General features: G+C 37.8%; 1 protein-coding gene across 3 annotated transcripts; it reads right to left on the bottom strand.

Moving 5' to 3' along the window:
• Positions 1 to 2,310: 2,310 nt before the first annotated feature.
• LOC127439804 (mucosa-associated lymphoid tissue lymphoma translocation protein 1-like) lies at positions 2,311 to 21,861 on the bottom strand. Of its 3 annotated transcripts, none has more exons than XM_051696016.1 (18): positions 21,722 to 21,861; positions 20,849 to 21,073; positions 15,999 to 16,165; positions 15,218 to 15,339; positions 14,972 to 15,119; positions 11,417 to 11,595; positions 10,956 to 11,052; positions 8,983 to 9,057; positions 7,207 to 7,230; positions 7,075 to 7,098; positions 6,757 to 6,960; positions 6,044 to 6,221; positions 5,887 to 5,958; positions 5,656 to 5,783; positions 5,152 to 5,301; positions 4,838 to 4,995; positions 4,463 to 4,588; positions 2,311 to 3,628 (listed from the first exon to the last, which is right to left on the bottom strand). In XM_051696016.1, the coding sequence occupies exons 2-18, from the start codon at positions 20,995 to 20,997 to the stop codon at positions 3,170 to 3,172; spliced, it is 2,460 nt and encodes an 819-aa protein (XP_051551976.1). In that variant the 5' UTR covers positions 20,998 to 21,073; positions 21,722 to 21,861; the 3' UTR covers positions 2,311 to 3,169. The 3 variants fall into 3 exon arrangements, with proteins under 3 accessions (XP_051551976.1, XP_051551977.1, XP_051551978.1); XM_051696017.1 differs by having other exon boundaries at positions 21,718 to 21,846; XM_051696018.1 differs by lacking the exon at positions 8,983 to 9,057 and having other exon boundaries at positions 21,722 to 21,860.
• Positions 21,862 to 22,351: the final 490 nt, after the last annotated feature.

The following is a 22,351-nucleotide window of genomic DNA, read 5'->3' as shown; positions in this document are numbered from 1 at the left end:
ACAGTATAATAGTTACAGTTCTTGTGTCAATGTTCATTGCAGTAGTCAGTTGGTAAATGACAATAAACAGCTATATAATGAGCAATACTTTGTAAATTGTGAGGATAGAAAAAAAAAAGATGATTTACTCTACCACAGAATGCATTGAAATACAGCACCCAACCATTTTAAAACATATTGCCAAAGTTTCCCCACCAAATTCTATTTTAAACTTTTAGTATACGTGGAGATAAAAAAGCAAATTATATTCCCTATTAAATGATATGTTATGTGCACTGTTGCAATGGCGTTTTTTTTATAACAACATTCTCTTGTTATAATTCTTGACTGCTGATGGTTTTATTTGCCTGTTTATTTTCTGTTCTAATTCCATGTGCTTTTCTCATATTCTGTACATCACCTGCTTGTTTGGAAAAAAAAGGATGGAGAGAGATTCAGAATTTGCTGCAAGGAAGGCAGAGAGGGCTTGTTTGAGGACGTGTTTTAGAGACAAATATCGACTTCCAAAGGTGAGAGTACATGCAAGGGAATTCCTGCCAGTGAGCACAATGATGCTGAAGTTAGTTATTTCTGTCCCTGACTGATGGTACTTAAGCAGCATATAAATAGCATCAGTTTGTAGAGATGCATGCAAAACCTGCCAGTGCATGCGGTCAGCTCCTGGAGTGCCGGAGAGATTGTGGCAAGAGATCAAGTCATAAAATAGTGGCTTAACCTCCCACAGTGCTGAGTCTGTCGGACTGGAAACTGAGCTTTCAAAAGCACTGATGGGTAATTTTCATTCAGTGTGATTCAACAATGATTTCATGATGATTAAACATCTGTTTCAGTAAGATTCTTTGAGATGGAAAGTTATGATGGCAATAAATAAAATGGATGGAAATCAGAATGGCTAATTCCAAAAAAACTTAATGAATGATTTGTTTAAATCTTTTAATTGATAGTGAAATGGAAATGTAACAATATATGCATTATATAATCTCCATGCATTGCTATGATCAACATTATCTTTATATTATGCTTTCTTTTTATTCTGTCCCTTATTTTCTTATATCCTAATCAAATTGTGATTGGGTGCTAAACTAAGTAAACTCAAAGTATGTTGGCTGAGATATGGCCAATATCTACACACTAATCGATAATCATGACATTTAATGTATGCACTTTTAAATATAAAAATACATTATTTTTTTGACTATATCATTATAATATTTGTTCATTATTATGCCAAACATAATATTCCTAATCCAAAAAATATATATATATTTTGTCTTAAATGAGCCTTGATTCTGAAAAACAAATAGGTTTTAAAAGAGCATGCTGTTCTCATTATTTTGAAAGTCAATGGAATTATAGCTCAGCTAAATAGAGCAAGATCACCTAATGCCAAACGTATTTACAAAGATCAGTTTCTTCATGAACGAAGAAATGCCCCACAGGAGGAGGAAAAGGGCTCTATAATTGATCAGATGCAAAATATTCAAAATATGGACATGGGCAGCTGAAAGAAAAAGCTCAGGCCACAACTGTGGAGATGAGAAGTGCACTATTATGTAATAATGTGTGGGAGGCGGCCTTTAAAAGTGTGTCATAGGACAAAGTCTTTTCTAAAATTCTGTCTTGTCTAATTCTGATGACACACATTTGCTTTGCCTGTAAAAGTCTGAAACTTTTAATTTATGAATTTGTTCTATTTGTGAGTTTTTTCATTTGGTTCCTCTGTTATTTTCTTTTTAATCAATTATTTCTTTTTATTCCATTCATTATTTTCCTATTTTATTTTAAATCAAATTTTGATTGGATGGCTTACTGCATAAAATGTATCTTTTTTATGTTAAAATACTTTCATCTTTCCCAGCTTAATATACAAAATCAACTATACAATTGTGGGCCCCTGAAAAGTAGATTATGCACTGTGGCTCTCTGGCAATTCAACTCATTGTTCTGTTTGTTTGAGCATCCTGACCAGCCTAACACAGAAACATTGGCTCAACCAATGGCATGAGTTTGGGTCGAGACTACCAGTTTGGCTAACCAATGGCAGGGGGAGTGTTCGGGACACCTATTTGAATGTCTGTGTTCAGAAGAGCATTCAATACTATATTCTTACTATTGCTGCTGTATCTGTATACTGCAAAAATAGTAAGAGTAGAATGGTCATATGCTATTCTGAACTTAGCAAATCAATATTGTATTTAACAATTTCATTTGGTGACTCTAGTCTAGTGGCAAAGAAATTGCACACTTCACCTTTAAATAATGAAGCCTGAGTTGTGATAAATTTACACATTCTAAATGGTAACCATCACATAAGTTTTATGCATTTTTATTTAAAAATAAATGTGGTTTTTGTCTAAATGTCTGTTTAAAATCTATATGAGAAAATACATTTTAAGTAATGAGGTGATAATGATACAGTATCTTTAACATAAATTATAATGTAACATTTAACTAACATACTTACAATGACAGTATGTTACAGTTTTTTTCTTTATGCAAAAATTTAAAGTTGTAGTAATAAATGTCACATGAAGTCGAGGACTGAAAACTGCTGGTAGTGATGACTTGGTATGTGGCTATAATTTGTACAGTATGATAAACTCACTGACCCCACTATCCTTAATCATTCTGTATAGGATGATATAGGTAAGGTGCCCCGCTTGGTGCATTACATGTTCCCAGATTAAAGCAAATATGGCTACACATCAATAACATCAAACCACAAGGCACGCAAAAACCCATGAGGTTTGATGTTATTGCCACCATATTTGATTTGAGCCCTTCACAGCTTAAATTTTGGTCTGTTCATCATACAAAGTGATTGTATGCCTTCAGAAGACTTGGAAAATGCTGCACAAGTCACATAGACTACTTTTATGATATTTTTGGATGCTTTTTTAAGTCATTATTGACTGCTGTTGAATAGAAATCAGCAAATGGAACATCCTTTAAAACATCCCTTTTGTGTTCCGCAAAAGAAAGAAAGACTTGTCGGTTTGGAACCATATGAGGATGAATAAATAATTACAGATTTTTCATTTTTTTGGGTGAACTATTCCTTAAAGCACTATCATAGATTAACCTCAGAAAGACTAACTTGGCCAAAGTCGATAAGATATGATGGAAATAGGAGCTCTTCCAAAACATCTAAATCGATAAACAGAAACACTCAAGGACGGTTATAGAGTTGCAAGCTATTTATGAACTCATTCTGCATGTCATCAATGTCATCGGTGGTCTCAATGGGAATACTTGGCGGGGTCAGGAAAGGAGAGCATGGCATGTTTTCATATTGATATGTGTGACCAGCATGCATTGGAAAGCCCCCATATCCCCCAACTGCTCCATGGAGAGGCTCAAAGACATTGAGGTAGGGGTTGGCGTACTGCTGGGGAAAGTAGGAGTCCTGGCTGTGGAAGCGGCGGTCAGATGCGGGACTGTGGCTGGGGCTGGTCGAGGGGCTATGGGGCATGTGACAGGTCAGTTGGCAGCTAATCTTCCGGGTGGGCCGGTTGAGATCCAGTTTGGCAGTGAGAGGCTTTCCAATGTTAACGTCCATGTTCCATTGGACCAGGTCCTCTAGAGAGTTAAACAGGACTTGAAGGCAGACAGTGAATGCCAGTTCCTCCTGTGAAACAAAGAAAGAAGGTTAGGTTTAAAGGGATAGTTCATCCAAATGTGAAAATTCTCTCATTTACTCACATGCCATTCCAGATGTGTATGACTTTCTCTCTTCTGCTGAACACAAATTAAGATTTTAGAAGAATATCTCAGCTCTGTAGGTTCATATAACGCAAGTGAATGGAGACTAGAATTTTGAAGCTCCAAATAGAACATAAAGGCAGCATAAAATTAATCCATATTAGTTAAATCCATATCTTCAGAAGCAATATGATAGGTGTGAGTGTGAAACAGATCAATATTTAAGTCCTTTTTTTACTAGAAATCTCCACATTTGACCAGCCCCGACCAGTAGGTGGCGATATGCACAATGAATGCGAATTGCCAAAAAACAAAAGTGAAAGTGGAGATTTATAGTAAAAAAGGACTTAAATATTGATCTGTTTCTCACCCACACCTACAATACCATATTGCTTCAGAAGATATAGATTTAACCACTGGAGTCATACGGATTACTTTTATGCTGCCTTTATTTGCTTTTTGTACCTTCAGAGAGCTGGTCACCATTCACTTGCATTGTACGGACCTACAGAGCTGAGATATTCTTCTACAAATCTTTGTTTGTGTTCTGCAGAAGAAAGAAAGTCATACACATCTGGGATGGCATGAGGGTGAGTAAATGATTAGAGAATTTTCATTTTTGGGTGAACTATTCCTTTAAATTTACACTAGTTTGAATTTAATTGAATACTAATAGTAAATCAGATCCAGTATCTACCAATAGAACAATGCAGCGTCATCAAACGTTCTAAATGAGGGTGTGTGAAGACTTGAGTTGTACCTTGAGTTTCTGTATTGAGCTAAGCCTGGTATAGAGGCAGTGCTGAGGGAGACTGCCTGAGAGTAAGAAGCTTCCCGTCTCCTCAAGAGTCTCCTTATTCATCAGCTTAGGATCTACATCCAGGTCCTTGAAAGTCAAGATAATAAGAATGAATTAAAATGAATTGTAAATGTTTCAATCATGTTTTACTGTATCTGAGAGCTTGAATGAAAGCATTATAGAATATAATAATGGCATTGTTAAAGTAAAAAATAAGACTATTCTTAAAAAATCGTGCAAGATTAGTATTTATTTTATTTCTGTGTATGAATATAAATGTGAATAAATGAAACTTTGCAGTTCCTGTCTCCAAATATAAAATAAAAGACCTCTAACCAGAGGGAGGTTAGTGATGTGTGCCTGACATGACATCATCTCCTCTGGCTTTTTCACAATGCTGGTGTAGATGACCAGCACGTTGGAGAACTCCGCAGCAAAGTCCATTTTTATCTGAACTCCACACTCAAAGTCCAAAATTCTGTTCTCTGGCAGTTCTGGGTTGAAACACAAATGCAAAAGGTTGATAAATGCTAATTTTGTTTGATTTCTAGTCCTGAGCTATAATCTTACATCTCACCATGACTAAAGTTGAAACTGTTTTATAAGGTTACTTAAAAAGCATGAGAATATTTCTCAATGGCTGATTGTACCATGTGCTTTAGACCAGAGCAGGTTGTGTGCCTGGGTTGGATCGGAGTAGTCTCCAGGGCGGATGGGATCGGTGAGGGAACGCCTCTCTGACAAACTGCTGCGGATCTCCAGAGCCTGTTTACCCTTTGTGGGGTCAAACTGACCCATATCTACAAACAATCAATACAGTCATTTGATTGTACAGTGACACACTACCAAGCACAAATGGATGCAATATAATTTACATACTGTATATTGCTGATTGTATGCATGGCTTGACTATATTTTGTTTTTTTGGTCATTAACTAAACTTTGTTATTATAATCAATGGTAACAGTACTACAAATTCTGTTAAATTAATGTAAAAAATAGGAATGCTGTCTGTATGTACTGTATATTACACTGTGTTCAACACAGTTAACCTTCCATTTTTTTTTAAAACTAAATGTACCTGCATTTATTACTAATAAAAACTGCATTCATGGTTAATTCAACTCTACTCCAACACGTCAAGGTTCCCTCACCTTCAGCCACTCTGTCTAGCAGAACAGTTATCTTTTCATCCTCTAGGAGGCGCCTTTTCAGGAATTTGATGAAGACTCCATTGGTGAATCCACTTGAACTCAATTCAAAAGCTTCAGCATCTTGGCAACTTCATGAAAAAATAACATATAACACTTACAGAATACCATATCAGATAGAGAACAAAAAAGGACTCCAGCAAAATATTGTTGGACAAAAACACAGTTACTCACGTTGCATATCCAAAAACAATATTGGCTGTGACTTTAAGCATGACATTCGGCATGGCTTCATCATGTAAATTTCTGAAATATTATCAAAGTGTTATAATGATGATGATTACGATGAAGTAAAAATTGTATTAAACATTCATTAACATAACATTCCCACCTTTTTCTGCACATATCCAATAGGAAGACATTAAGTCCAGTTTCCTTCTCTTGCATCAGTTTCAGAATGCTCTGCACACAGAGACAGTTGCCTGAACGGTATGGATTTGGGGCATCCACTGGCACCATGAAACTGTTCCCAAAATTCTCATAACCATGGCCAGCATAATACAACAAACCTATAGAGAGGAGAACAAAAAGATTCCAAGTTAATTCACCCAAAACTGAATATTCTGTCATCATTTACTCACCCTCATGTTGTTCCAAATCTCTAAAACGTTCTTTCTTCTGTGGAACAAAAAAGCAGGTATTTTGAAGAATGTCTGAGCTGCTATTTTCCATGCAACGAATGAAATTCACACAGTCAAGCTCCATAAAGTACAAAAAAGTACCATAAAAGTAGTCAACTTGTGCACTATAGGTTTGACATCAATGTTGCCAAACACTATCAGTTTTCATGTGTCATGTAACCAATAGCGATGCACCTAGTTTGAATATGCGGAAATGCGAATGAGACCTTTTTGGGGCTCGAAAGGCCCTGGTTACTGGAAAAGAGAAGCGTGAATATTCTTCAAAACATATTTTTTTATTGCATGAAAAATGAAAGTCATATAGGTTTGGAACAACATGAGTGTGAGTAAATGAGCAATTCATATTTTTGCTAATCATAACTCTCTCATATAATTTTATATACTGTATGTGAAACTACCTTACCATACACTCCCTTATGAAGCAGGGACAAGAACTCCTCCACAGCGTTGCGCATCTCTGACTCTGTCAGATCTAGCAGAGACACCACTTTAAAGTTTAGTTGCCGCAACAGATTGGTGAGGTCATACACGTCAACCATGGGCGCTTTCAGCTGTGGGTGGTTTCGATATGTGAGGTTACCAATCAGAAGAGCCACTTTGTCTGTAGCTGTAGGGAGAGCCACATATTTATAGTGAAAAAGGGCTGTGAAGAGCCAACGGCAAATTCAAAATTTTGTTTTTTCATTCAAGTTAGTTAATCAAATACTGTTGGTCTACTCACCATAAGGTTTCTCAAAACTGTAATCTGATAAAGAAAATTATAATCAGTCAATGATTTACAGTTTGTTTAGTTTTTCTGGTCAGTATAAGCAAGAAATCTTCAAGACTGGATGTGATGGAAACAAGAACTTACCCTGTTCATTGGTCAAAAAGTCATCTGAAAATCAAAGAGAATAGATTTCACATGCTGGTATTAGATTCTTTTCTGAAAGCACATCACAATGGTAGTAATGAAGAGAAAATACAGTTTATAGATTACAAAAGGAATCTGTCTTTAGAAACCAATGAGATCTGACCTATAACTAACCCCATCCTGCCACAATGAGCCCTTATATACACTTAAAGAGATAGTTCACCCAAAAATGAAAATTCTCTCATCATTTACTCACCTTCAAGCCATACCAGATGTGAATGATTTTCTTTCTTCTGCTGAACAAAAAGACTTTAGAAGAATATCTCAGCTCTGTAGGTCCATACAATGCAAGTGAATGGTGCCCAAAATTTTTACGCTCCCAAAAGCAAATAAAGAGGGCAAAAACGTAATCCATAACACTCTAGTGGTTAAATTTAAGTCTTCAGAAGTGATATGCTAGGTGTGGGTGAGAAACAGATCAATATTTATGTCTTTTTAAACTATAAATCTCCATTTTCACTTTCACATTCTTCTTGTGTTTTTGTCGATTCGCATTCTTCTTGCATACCTACTGGGCAGGGAAGAAAAATGTATAGTAAAAAAGAACTTAAATGATTTTTGGAGCTTTAAAATTTTGGTGCCCACTCACTTGCATTGTAAGGGTATGCAGAGCTGAAATATTCTTCTAAAGATCTTTGTTTGTGTTCAGTAGAAGAAAGAAAGTCATTCACATATGGTATGGCATGAGGGTGAGAAAATAATGAGAGAACTTTAATTTTTGGGTGAATTATCCCTTTAAGAAAATTAACTTTGAGATATATGAGGTTCATTTTGAGAATAGCCTTGTACCATTTCCTCAGGAAGCATTCATTACAGGCATGCAAATCTATCAAAGCTGTGACCTCCACCAACTCCATCAGCAAGACTAGTCAAGATAGAAAGTGAAATACATTTAAAGGAATGTTCCGGATTCAAACCAAATTAAGCTCTATCGACAGCATCTGTGGCTTGCTGTTGATTACCAGAGAAAAAACAAGTACAAATCAAGTAAAAAAACCTGCTCTTTGCTTCACAGTAATGCACTTACAATGGAACTCAATGAGCCAAGACATTGCACTAGGATAAATATTAAAATACACACTGAAAACATTATACATGTTTCACATAACACAATTATTTTTTACTCCTGTCATGACCATGTAAATTCAATAAACTCTGTAGCTTTTGCATTATAAGCAAAAGGTTACCAGAAAGGGGCTGTTTACATTAAAAAACAAAAACCCACAGGAATTTTAAAAACAGGAATTACATCGATATCACATAATAACCTGACGTTCATCCACATAAACAGAAGTCCAACCACTGAAATGATGATTAAGACAAATTTGAAGCTCAAATAACAGACATTTTTGCACTTTAAAAAAATATGAGCTACTACTAAACCCTGCAGAATGCCTTATCCTTCCATTGAAAGTGTATTAATGTAAACAATTTTGTTTTTACAAACTCTGGGACAAATCAAAAATATTGTCTGTGCTAATGAAAAAATTTGCAGATAGAGCTTAACTTGTTTTGAACCTGTAATATTCCTTTAAAGGTTCCTCAGTAATTTTATTCCTCATTAAAAATGTTTTACTCCTAAAGAAATGCATTAATCATTTAAGCAGACGGTATGATGATTGAGATTGACATGCACCCAGATTTAGATTCTACAAACGGATTGACACCAAAAGTTCCCAGATACAAGAGAGGTGCCAATACATCTTTAAATGATACCTTCAGAGCATTCCATCGCCCCTGAAATTTCAGGCGATATCCTTGGCTCTTTCTTTTCAGGATGGCAAGGATTTTCTTGATGGAGAAAATGGGGTTGGGGTGTCCACAAAAATTAGTAAATAAAGTTAAAAAATAATTGTAACTCCCAGAATGCAGCTTACACATCTTTATTGGCAACTCTTTTTTGTTTTTGGATTTTTTCCCCTGTTTCACCCAATTTGGAATATCCAATTCCCAGTGCGCTTTTTTTAAGTCCCCGTGGTCACGTAGTGATTCGCCTCAATCTGGGTGGTGGAGGATGAATCCCAGTTGCCTCCGCGTCTGAGACCATCAACCCACACATCTTACCATGTGGCTTGTTGAGCATGTCACCACGGAGACATAGCGCGTGTGGAGGCTTCACGCCGTCCACTGTGGCGTCCGTGATCAACTCGCCAAGCACCCCACTGAGAATGAACAACATTATGGCAACCACGAGGAGGTTACCCCATGTGACTCTACCCTCCCTAGCAACTGGGCCAATTTGGTTACTTAGGAGGCCTGGCTGGAATCACACAGCACGCCCTGGGATTCGAACTAGCGAACTCCAGGGGTGGTAGCCAGCGTCTTTTACCACTGAGCTACCCAGGCCCCCTTTATTGGCAACTCTTAGTGGTTTACCAGTGACATTTTTCTGGCAATCAGGAAATCCACTAGACTGAATAACTTAACCATATGTTGCTTATGGCAGTGGTTCTCAACTGGTTTTGCTTCAGGACCAGATCAAGTGGCGACCCACCATAGTAAAAACATAATCTGTATTTAATGTATCCTGGGTCGCTTTTCCTTTTATGTTGCATAGTTTTGTTCATGGTTTTCAAGTACAAGGACATGCATCAAGTGACATTATTTTTGTTGTTGATGTCAACAACAAAATCGACAGGAAGTTTTCTCTCCCCCTTTTAAAAATTGAAGAGCATATTTACTTATATGAGCCCATTATTATCCTGTTTCTTTCCTAATTTCAAACATCAATTCAAACAGAACATACATATTACACAGAAGGAAAGGCTCCTCATTACCATGGTTAGGTCAGTGTAGCTAGTCTTAAATAATAGTAATAATAATAACAAATTACAGTATTTATGAAAAAATAAATAGCTGAAACACATCTTGAAACTTTAACTACACCTGCCACTGTTGATATAAAATGAGGTCTGATAGATTCTACCTTTAGATTATTTCATATGAAACTATAACATTTTGTCAAAATATAACAGTTACTTTTACTCATGTAAAATCGTTAAACAGTTTTGTAAAGGTGATGATGTATAATGAAAAAAGATTAGCGCATAACACAGTGTTGCTCTTTTCCTCCTCAGTGCTGTTTGGCATGTCAGGACTGCCTACGGTTTGAGAGGTTCGATTCGACTTCCTCCGTAACGCTTTAAACTATACTAGAATTGAAATTGGTCACATCAGTTTTGAGGTCTGCGCTCCGCAATATCGAGGGAAGCCTGGTTGTCGCACGCGCACGTCAGAGAGAAGAGCAGATCATGATCGCGAGCTCGTTCCGTTACACTCGTGCGAAAGTGCAGATGAGAAGCCTTTAGCTGATTGCGAGATTATCATTAAATCTGCCTCGGCAGTCCTAAATAGGCTATCACTTGGGCGGCCGCCGAAATATGTTCAATGGGAGAACCATGGCATTGTTCTTTCCCTGCTGTCCGCAACCCAGTCCGTATAGACCTGCGACCCACCAGTTGAGAAACACTGGCTTATGGCACCATCAAGTCATTCTCTATGCACTAGGGTTTCATAGGATCCTTTCAATAATTAAATTGACTTTAACATTTCAATGGTCCTTTCATGTGCAACTGATCTATATCTTCTTGCAGGTATGCATATTAGATTGACTTCACTACTGTTCATGAAACGAATTTGATCAGATAGCATCTTCTGAATTAATAAATGAAAAACAAATGATTCCATACCAATAATGACATCCACTTCATTGCTCCATGTTCTCTCATTGTTGCTGAAGATCTCACAGCGATATCTTCCCCTGTGCTCTGGCAACAAAAGATCAACCTAATTTAAACCAAAAAAAAAAAAAAAAACACTGTCATTGTTCAATGCAGTCTAGTTTTTTTTTTTTTTACATACAAGATTCCAAAGCTGTATGACTTTCTTTCTTCTGTAGAACACAAAAAGAGATGTTAGGCAGTATGTTGGGGACTGATAGCCCCATTCACCATTCACTTTCATTGTATTTTTCTCCCCTTGACTTCCATGGAATTGGGATTTAAAACGGCATAAGGGTGAGAAGTTGATGACAGAATTTTCATTTTTCAGTGAACTATCCTTTAATTTACTACACCCAAACTGCAGTCTCAAAAATGAGGTATAATTAAAATGCTCTAGAGTGAAACTATTAATAATGGTCTCCTCTTACATTGTACTTCCTCTTGGTGGCTTTTTTGATTGGAACTCCATTTCTGTACCACTGATATTGTGGTAGGGGTCTGCCAATAGCTCCACACTCCAGATAGAGTGAATCACCCACCAGCAGCCTTTGTGGTTGAGGCTGGATCAGCACTTTTGGCCTGCCCTCTGATACCAGAGATACTAACCCTGAACAAAAGCAAGAAATAATAGCATTTTCCATTTTGATATCAACGACAAATAATGCTGTTATCTGACAGACAAACATATAGTTGAACCAATCCTTAATTAGATCATTCCAATTAAGCATTAACCCCAAAATACCTCATCTGTTTAGAGGAAAATATAACTTGCTTTTAGCACCACACAGTGGACATTTCACTATGTAGCCCTAAAAGCAAGTTCCATTTTCTCCTAAACAGATGAGGTTTTTAGGGTTAATGCTCTGAGTTTTAATTAAAAAAAATCTCTACCTACCTCCTCACCCTAAACCTTAAACCTAACCGACAGTGTCATGAAACAGTTGAAGCAACCACATAATTTTGTGGTGCTTCTGTAATATTTTCAGCCCACATATTAACTTGCGTGATCTGCAGGACTTGTACTCCAGTCCTTTGCATAGCATGTGCAACTCTTTATCAGCTGAGGTACCACACAATGATCACACTGGAACTGCTTGTAGTGTAGTTGGTTATGAAATGCAAACTTTAAAATGTTTCACCTTACAAGTCATGCTGTATAAAGTGTTTAGATATAATAAGATAACTTTGTGTGAAGATCAAGGTGAAAAAGCTGTTTTTATGAACTGATAATGAGCTGTGAAAGTGAATAAAAGTAATTGTCGTTGTAGCGCCTTTTAGTGTTCATTTCACCAGTAAACTGCAGCGATACGTACAATGAGCCAAGTAAAAATCTATTTGCAAAAATTTAGGTATAGTAACATGATTCATTCTCTGAGACCAGGTTGGTATTATAACATTGAAAGAATTACACCTTTAAAGTTATAACAAAGAATGGAAACATGGCTAGGGATGTCTCGATTACATGGTTTTACTATTAACCATGATTAGTAATATAACGGTAAATTTAACCATAAGAATTTAGAATCTACGGTTACAAACCGTGAAATGTTTTATTTTACACGTGGCAAAAATATTATATATATATAATATACTTTATAAATATAAAAGAGCCTAAATGTGAAGCCTAAATGTGAAGATCTCTTGCGCTTGTGCCTGGCTGGTTACTGGCTGTTTCTATGGTTACGGACAGTGGCCACGTGATGCTTGGCCAGGTGTCATGGACTGAATGTGAACTTTCAATTCATGTGGAATTGGGGCTTAAACAAACAACTCCAAAATATAGACCATTTCAAGGATGTAAACAATAACAAAGGAATTAGAATGCTACTGGCCTGGGAGCACTTCCGGTATCATTACCAGATCCTTTAAATAAGGCTCTGAGTTGACATATTTTCTCAAAGAACATCAAACCTTTACCTGAAGTGACTTATCCAGACGTGTTGTTGATACTGAGCATCTAAGCGAAAGAGGCGATGAAATTGTATCATAGTTTAGATACTCATAATTATTTCCTCAGCGGAAAGAATGGAAATATTGGATTGCTCCTATTATAATCTAGGACTGCCCGCCAGATTCTGACTCCCTGCTATCTGACTGGTCCTCATCCATTAAGCTCTCCCTTACACCCACCCCTAAACATAAGGATACTAGGGAGTCAAAATTCATCTGCTTAATGAGTAAATGTAATAGTAAATGACATGCGCAGCTTCATTCATTATAATGGGAGCAATCTATAGTCACTTTTAGAGCTCTACATATCAAACTTACAATTAGTTGGCAAAAATGTTGTTCACCTACTAGAGATAAAATGTGTGCTACAGTTGTTAGTTCTACATGTATTCAGCCATTGCGTGGTTCATGCGTCCATTTGCAGTTGTTTTTCCGGCAATATAAACACTTTAATTTCTGTTCATCCAGGGAGCATCCAGCCACCGAACAACATAGTCCACATTTTAATAATGACGTTTTATGACAATCGTGTTAACGTTAGTAACTTTAATCATGTTAAAGTCACCATGAGTGAAGAGCCTTCCGCTGTTGTTTTGAATGAGTATGACAACTAGTAGGAAATGTTCAAGGAACAAAGACATCACTTCTGAAACCAATGAATAGTACTTGAAATGGTCTATAAAAGAGGAATGTGGTCTACTAGACTCATATCCACCAAAAAAGCAACTTTAGTCATCTGTTTGAAAGCATTTGAAAGACTGAGGCTTACTGAAGTTGACGGATGTAATGAAGTCAGAGGACTGAAGTCATATAAAGATACACATCCTACAAATGGGACAAGATGTTCCACAAGTCATCCAACAAAAAATTAGTGAGTTTAATATTTTTTGCTGTTAATATTTCTGCTTTTATAGGGTGAAAATGAGAGATGCAACTTTACAAATTCCCCACATTCAACAGTAAATTTATGTTATCTTCATTATGCATAGTCCAGAGGTTTATTTGTGAGGTATTGTGGACAGATTAAAGAACAGTATTTTTATGAAGTCTGTTACCGATTCTTTATAGTGGGGTGTCTGACAGAAAATGTATTGCTTTAATAAACTGTTGCTAGAGAAAAAACTGTTGGATGCCGTGAACTACATTTTGCGCACACACAATAATCTTACAGTTATGCACTGAAGTGACTCCAAGCACTCTGGTTACACTAAAGTGCATCATTCTGTGCCCGGGAAGCATATTAAGCCCAAATGATGCTTCGGCTTTGAAGCGAATGCTTAGCGTCTGCGTACATTCGAACGCGAGCCTGTCAAAGTATACTTTATTTGACTGTGCACACATACACAGGTAGTATGGGATAATGGACTATTTCTCTTCAGGAGTTTAGACCCATAAATGTGTCTTTATATTCCTTCAGACTTCTGCCCTCCTCACACATGCACTCTTGACGTGTTTGTTGTTGCCACCTTCGTCTCCTGTAGTTTACCAGCAATCACATCTTCTTCTAGCACTTCTTCATGACAGCAACGGTTCAACTGTGAGTGCTACCACCTTGTGGACCCACTAATTAGTGCAAATAAGTCCAGAAGCATGCGCATTCTGTGTATTCAAAGACGTGCGGTTAGAAAGATCGTGCTGCACTCATTCTGCACATGGAAGCTCAGCATTCGCGTCTGACCGAAGTATACTTTGGGCTGTTGCGGTGTTGTGCCCTGTATTGGAGTGTCTCTTTTTACAGTATATACAGAACTTCATTTTTATATTTTGTGTATTTATCAGTTTTCCTATTGTATGACTGCTCTTATAGTCCATATATTCCTAAGAAACGCATCCACTAGCACGTTCAATTGTGATATAATATGACTTTTTTTTTTTTACCTCAGTTCTGTTGCATAAAAGAAAATATGCAAATAATCTTAAAACCGGTTAACTGAGAATTTTCTCAGGTGGTAATCTAACCGTCAAAAACACACACTGCGGCATCCCTACCATGGATATTCCTCACTTGTTCTTGCAGAACAAAAATGACTTACCATATCTTGGTGGAACATCAAGGACGTCTACCTGGGCCCAGTGACTGAACTCATATGTGTTTCCACAGTTCACTCTACAGATATAAAAGCCTGAATCTTTGACCTGGACTGGACTGAACACCAGGTCTGCAGAGAAGCTGTTAGGAACCTGAAAGAATCATAGGAGGAAGGTATGGATGATATAATTAATGTGAAGGATTGACAATTAAGTATGTTCCCTACATGTAATGTTATATTTCTACATACCTCCTCTGTTTTCTTAAACCATTGATATTGCACACGTGAAGCACTAACAGCACAACAGCTTAGACGAAGGTTGTGTCCAGCAATGACAGACACTGACTGCGGCTGGACGAGGATTTGAATTCCTGTTGAGATACATTCAAAAGAAAGCAGAAATTGAGAAACTACTGATAATGATCTCTCAACCAGACCCTTGGAATCACTTATGATTAATGTTCATTCTTCAAGCACTTCTGTAAATGATTAATTGATGCATAAAATGTCCATGTATTTTTTTTAATCAACATCCAGATTTTAGGTTATGATTTATATGACTGTAGTGCAGTGACTGCTCAACCTTTCTTTTAAGTCTCGCACCATTTGTAATCTCCTGACTGGCTTCGTTATTCCTTTTTAAAAGGCCCTGTGATGTGACGAATTAATTTTTAAAAGTACAAATATTCCATGAAGTCTCTCAATTTATGGGGTCATAAAAACAGCATACAGAGTTATTATAGAAAATTTAGCAAAATACTGTTTACGGTCATTGTAGATGGCATTTATAGCAAGTCACACCGCAAGACATGTCAACTTCCCAAAAGTATTTAATGTCAACAATCCAAATACAGTGTTGAAATTTTTACTTGATTTGATGATTATTACATATTACAGTCACAATAATATTACACAGCAATCAACTTAAGATAATGTGTTGTGACATTGCACTGTTTAAACATATCTAGGTTAACAGTGATGTCTCTTGACCTATGAAACAAGCTTTGTGTTTGCACTGAGGCAGTTGTACCTGAAGGTTTGAGACACTGCAGGGCATCTGTTTGACCCATGATCTGTAGAAAGTCTACCAGATCACCCAACACACAGCCTTTATCTCCTATGAGTTTGAGCAGGGTGCGGGAAGGACTGCCATCTACCTCCAAAACCTTCAGCGAGCACATGTCCATATCATCCAGACTGTTCATGTGAATGGGAATAAAAAGCAAGAAATGTTCTGGTTTCAACACAATTTTGGCTCAATTGACAGCATTTGTGGCAAAATGTTGATTACCACAAAATTTAATTTTGACTTGTCCCTCATTTATTTTACAAAAACCATAAAAATTGGGTTACAGTGAGACACTTGCAATGAAGTAAATGGGGCAAATCCATAAATGTTGAAATACTCACTGTTTTTAAAGTATAGCCACAAGACACTAAAAATATGCATGTTAACATGATTTTATTATGATAAAATCGCTTGCTAAACTTTTCTGTGTAAAGTTATCAATTTTAGAACATTGTTGCCATGACAACGCAACGCTGTAAACCCTAATACAACTATAAAAAACTATTTAAACATCTACAACAATAAAGGGCATCTACAACTAGAAACTTCCTCTTACTGAAAGACTTCATGTAGATAATATTGATGTGGTCTGAATCCAAGTGGCACACATCAACCCAAACCATATATTTACCATAAGAGGATACCAGACCTTCAGGATGGATAGAGAGGAAAGACATAATGGAGGAGTGCTCTTGCTCATCAGAAACAGTATTCCAGTCATAGATTTCAAAGTGGAAGCTGAGATTCATGGAGCCATATTCACAGTAGGCAACTCTGTCATAACCATCTTTAGAGTATACTGCCCTGCTGATTAAGTGCTCTCTTGAAAATTGCCTGGGAGTTGGAGATTTCAACAGTCACTTCACCCGTTGGGATTACGAGGAGACAGACAGAATAGGAAAAGAAGTGGAGGACTGGCAGAACAATAGCAAGATGATCCTGCTGAACAATCCAGAAGACCCATCAACATTCTTCTCTCACAGACTGATGTCTACATCTACTCCAGACCTAGCCTTTGCAACTGACGACCTTTCCAAGAAAACAGCCAGAGGGGTAGTGAGCCAGTTAGAAGGCAGTGACAACAGACCAGTCAAGCTGACTATAAACTTGCAATATACACTACCGTTCAAAAGTGTAGGGTCACTTACTCATTCTTTATTTATTTATTTTTTTCACATTTTAGAATAATAGTAAAGTCATCAAAACTGTGGAATAATATAAATGGAACTATGGGAATTATGTTGTGACTAAACAAAATCCAAAATAAATCAAAACTGTTATATTTTAGCATCTTAAAAGTGGCCACCCTTTGCCTAGAATGTGCAGACATGTACTCTTGACATTTTCTCAACCAACTTCTTGAAATATCACCCTGGGATGCTTTTTAAACAGTATTGAAGGAGTTCCCATCTATATGTTGGGCACTTATTGGCTGCTTTTCTTAATCATTTGGTCCAAGTCATCCATTTCAAATACTTTTTTTTTGTAATAAAATTTTAGTTTTGTAATTAAATAAATTAATATGTTGGCACAATTATATTTTTGTCTACAAAACTAATTTCAAACATTTAAGCATACGCCTTCAAATCAAAAGGTTTTTAAGATCATGAGAAACATTTAAGGCAAGTGACCCCAAACTTTTGAAGGGTAGTGTAGACCTAAAAACCCAAGACCTTTCCCAGGTAGAACTATAAAAAAGGAGACTGGGACAAGTTCACAAATCTTTCAGACCTGCACTCCGACAGTGTAAAAGCAGAAGACCGAAACATCAACAGGGCCTCTGCAAGCTTCAATCAAGCGATCCTGAAAGCTTCTTCAGAAACAATTCCATTAACTACAGGCTTACCAGACAAAAGAGCTGCAGGAACTTGAAAATGAAGTCTCTAGAATGAGGCAAAAACTTGAGAACAACTCAACAACAGAAAATAACATAGCTCATAAAGCCCGCACTGCAAAATATAGAAGAGCCTACATCCAAGCCGCAAGATCATGAGAGAGAAGACAGAAAAGCTAAATCTGGACAGGGATGGAAAGAAGCTCTGGAAGCTTGTAAAAGTAATGAATGATGAGGACACAAGAGCATCTCCTGTCACTATTGAACAATACAAAAAAATCCTGACAGGAAGAAGAGCTACAAACTGCTTTATTGACAACTACGAACAGGTCAGTAACCTCTTTGTACCAGACTACAGAAAACACCAAGTCTGTGAAGAACAGAGTAACACCACCAGTTATGAGCTGCAAGAAGATTATATAAACAATCCAGTCAGCATGAATGAATTTGAAGAAACATTGAAGACCTAGAATGAAAAGAAATACCCTGGTCCAGACAAAGTCACCAATGAAATGATGCAACATCTTGGAATGAAAGCCAAAATAAAGCTTCTAGCAATAATAAACAACAGCTGGAAGACAGGCCATGTTCCGCAGGTCTGGCGATAAGCTGACATGGTGCCAATCCACAAGAAAAACAAAGATAAAGGTGGGCATTTACAGACCCATAAGCCTTACAGCTGTGCAAGAAAAGTAATGAAAAGGCTTATAAACACCTGACTCTCATGGCATATGAAGAAAAAAAACATCATCACTCCAGAACAGGCAGGCTTCAGGCTATACATTCAATTGAGGACCAGGTGACATACTGTATATTGTCCAGGTGATTGAAGACAGCTATCAAGACAAAAAACGCACTGTACTCTGACTGTATGGATTGATATGGAGAAGGCCTATGATAAGGTCCAGAAGGATGCATTGAGACTGAATCTCTGGAAGAGTGGTGTATCAGGCTGCATGTTCAGAAACCTGCCTCGAAATGTTAATGAGGCCAACTACGCTGACGATCTCATACTCTGGTGCTCAGAAGAACATCTATCCACTGCCAATTAGAGGCTTCAGGAGGTTCTACAGGACTGGACAAAGAAGTGGCTTGAGAAAATCAACCCTAAAAAGACTGCCTACACGATCTTCAGCCTGTCCCCAAAGGAACAGAGGGCTACCCTCGAAATCTCACTGATGAGGACAACCCCACATACCTCAGGGTAACTTTTGACAAGAGACTGATCTGGAAGCAACAGACAAAAAAAGCTGAAGCTAAAGCCAAGATGCAGCTGGCACTGTTGAAGAAATTGGCTGGTCCAAACTGGGGTGCAGATGACAGAATACTCACAAAAATGTACTCAGGCATAGATAGACCAGTTCTTGAGTATGCTATGACTACATGGGGCATGGCAGTCAAGTCCAGCTATGAAAAGGTCAGCAAAGAGCAGAATCAAGTGACCAGGATCATCATCGGAGCCATGAAGTCAACCCATATCCAGGAGCTTGAAAATACCACAGGTCTAGAATTTCTTGAAAACAGATAAGACATAAAACTCCTTACCAATGCAGCCAAGTTCAAAAGACTACCAGACCACCCAATGAGGGTCAGACTGTCACAGCCGACTAAAGGAAGACGGAAGAAGGGAAGCTTTGTCCACCATACAAGGATTTTAGAGAGGCAACATCCAGATCTTACTGTTTATAAGCTGAAAGATATACCTCAGTACCTTGAGCACCCTGTCTGGAGTGAAGCCAGCTTTCCCCTGATACAGTGCAGTATTCCTGGTGTTGGCAAGAAAGGCTCTCAAAGCAGTACTGTGAAGAAGTCCTACACCATAGAACACATCCAGAATAACTACCCTAAAAATAGCTGGACCCATGTCTACACAGACGGCTCTGCTGAAGATGCTATCAGAAACTGTGGGCTCAGAATATATATTAAGAATGCAGGAGGAAGAGAAGAAAGGATCTCCCTCGCTACTGGCTTGTACTCCACCAACTACAGCAGAAGCAGTAGCCATTAAAACAGGTGCAGCCTTTTTTGAGAACAGCTGCAACACCTCCAGTACCATTGTCTTCTTTACAGATGCCCTGTCTGTCCTGCAGGTGCTTCAGACTGCCAGAGACAAAGAACTGAATGATTTATCCTCATCTCTCACCTTCCTTTGTAGAGCCCATACAGTCACCTTGCAGTGGATTCCATCACAAATCTACCACTTACAAAGAGCCAAAACTATCATCAAGGCCAGGCAACACAGCAAGTGGTTGCACCAACACCCACCCTACGACAGCGCTGACCTATAACACCTACTAACAAGATCTAAGCAGGTGACCATTTTCAGGTTGCGCACAGGCCACAACAACCTCAACCACCACCTGTTCTCCAAGTTCTGAATCGGCCAGTCAGATCAGTGCACTAGTCAGACTGGCAGCATGACAACAGAACATCTTCTGCAGCAATGCCCACTATACGAGAGACTGAGGCGTCAGATCAGGATGACCAAGACACCAAAGGAGAGGAAGATCTTCTGCGGCCAGGAGGATCTGCAGCATACGGCAGCCTTCATACTGGAGATCGATGTGTCCATTTGATTGTTTGCCAAGAAGAAGAAATAAATAATACATGAATTTTAGCAGAAGAATTAATGTAAGCGCTTTTACAAAATTATAAGCTTCACATTTCCGCCTTTAAACCCTCCAAAAACTGGCCTCATTTACTTCCTTTGTAAGTGCCTCACTGTAACCTAGATTTTGGCTTTTTTTTTTTTTTTTTAAGAAAATTAGGGACAAGTCGAAATTAATTTTTGTGGTTATCAACATTATTCCATAAATGCAGTCAATTCAGCTTAACTTGTATTGAACCTTGAATATTCCTTTAAGTGTTAACATTTGAAAACAAGCAGACACATTGTTGAAACATACTATATCCAACAGAAAAGTCAAGAAAATATCTTGAGGCCACACTAAAGGTTTGATAAAGATGAAGTTGTTACCTCACTTTGAATCGCTTGTCTCTTTTCACGATCTCCCCCAGTTTTCGCCATCCCTTATTGTTGGCCTTGTCAAGAGACTCGCTGAGCCTCTTTAACACAGATTCTTTCAATAAATTTATGTTCAAAGAGTTGTCATTCAAATCTGACATGATGGAGGATACCAGATGATGCTCAATAGTGACTGCTTGACCAGCTGCTCTCAGGTTTACACGTTCAGTACAGCACCTGCGAAATGCAAAGTAGCTGACATGATATTTCAGGCAGTGACAGCAGTGTCCTGTGCTGTTACACTGTTATACGTCATCTACAGCTACTTTAAACCACAATTTTACAATTCATTAAAGTATAATTTTTATAAACACAGTTTTATGACAACTAATTAATTAAGAGCCTTTGAAATGTATGTATCGCCCCACATGGTGAATAATATAAAATAATATTAATAATATATTTAAAATAATAATATGAATAAATCTATCTGACTACATTAGGTTACACCAACGAAAAATATTTAAAAGGTCAGGTCAAGTAGAAATAGCTCTTTAACAACTGCCGTTTTCAGTTTCACTTTTTAGTGCATTTATTTGTCAAAACCTCATATAAGGAGTACCAATGTTTGTGAACTATGTGGGGATCGTCATTCCATTCAAAAAAAGTTGAAAATGTCCCCGAGGTTCCTCATTCATGAGAATTTGTGAATTTGCTGATTGCTCATTTGAATTTAGTTCAAGCTTCCAGGTGTCATGCCAGATTGTTCAAACAACAGAAAAATATTAGATTTCGCCACAAAAAAAAACAAAAACAAAAAAAAACTTTAACTCGTGTGGCTGGAACAGTAATGTCAGAAAATCTGTAAACAACGAGCGCACCTACCGCAGACGGATCAGGTGTTGAAATGGATGACATTATTAAGCAAAACTTTGCTAATCCTTCATAGCACTGACTGATGCGGGGAAATCCAGCTTCAGAAAGCATAAGGTTGCGTATACGCATCACTTCCTGATGTATGACAAAGAGGAAGGTGTTTGTGTCTCATTTCTCCTAAGCTCAAAAGGTCCTTGAACGGAAGTGGCCGTTCACACCGTGCGCGCAATGTGTCCGTGTGCGCCTTTCTTAAATATTGTCTTTCTATGTAAATATGCGCTAAATGGAAGCCACGTCCAGCTGTTTTTTCACTGTCGCACGAAGGTTCACGTAAAAAAGAGCGTCAACTGCGCGTCTCGAGACATCAGCGTTCTGTATATGCGTTGCGTCTTGTTTTCGATCAGCGTCGCGTTTTTAAGACGACGTGTCATGTAAAAAGAGAAATTCGGCTTTCAAAAGCGCGTCTCGAGACACTTGCATTCTGTTAAATGCGTCGTGCTTTTTTTTTTAAGCAAGAACAAATTAGGGCTGAACAGCCCCCGACGATCATATATGAGACAACACAGGACGTTCCCCTAACGTTGGCATGTGTGACAAACTAATAAGAACCTAGAACGTTCTTAGGTGTTATTTATAAAA

This window comes from Myxocyprinus asiaticus, chromosome 4, assembly GCF_019703515.2.
Source record: "Myxocyprinus asiaticus isolate MX2 ecotype Aquarium Trade chromosome 4, UBuf_Myxa_2, whole genome shotgun sequence".
In the NCBI taxonomy this organism is placed as follows: domain Eukaryota; kingdom Metazoa; phylum Chordata; class Actinopteri; order Cypriniformes; family Catostomidae; genus Myxocyprinus; species Myxocyprinus asiaticus.
The sequence above is the reverse complement of the archived record's forward strand: the minus strand, read 5'-3'. Positions and strand labels throughout refer to the sequence as shown.

Coding starts and splice junctions, on each gene's coding strand:
- LOC127439804 (XM_051696016.1), bottom strand. CDS start 20,997: ATGTCAGATTTGAATGACAACTCTTTGAACATAAATTTATTGAAAGAA. Junction 11,053..11,416: donor CCACCAAGAGGAAGTACAAT/GTAAGAGGAGAC, acceptor GGTTTAAATTAG/GTTGATCTTTTGTTGCCAGA. Junction 7,099..7,206: donor CTTTTTGACCAATGAACAGG/GTAAGTTCTTGT, acceptor TTTCTTTATCAG/ATTACAGTTTTGAGAAACCT.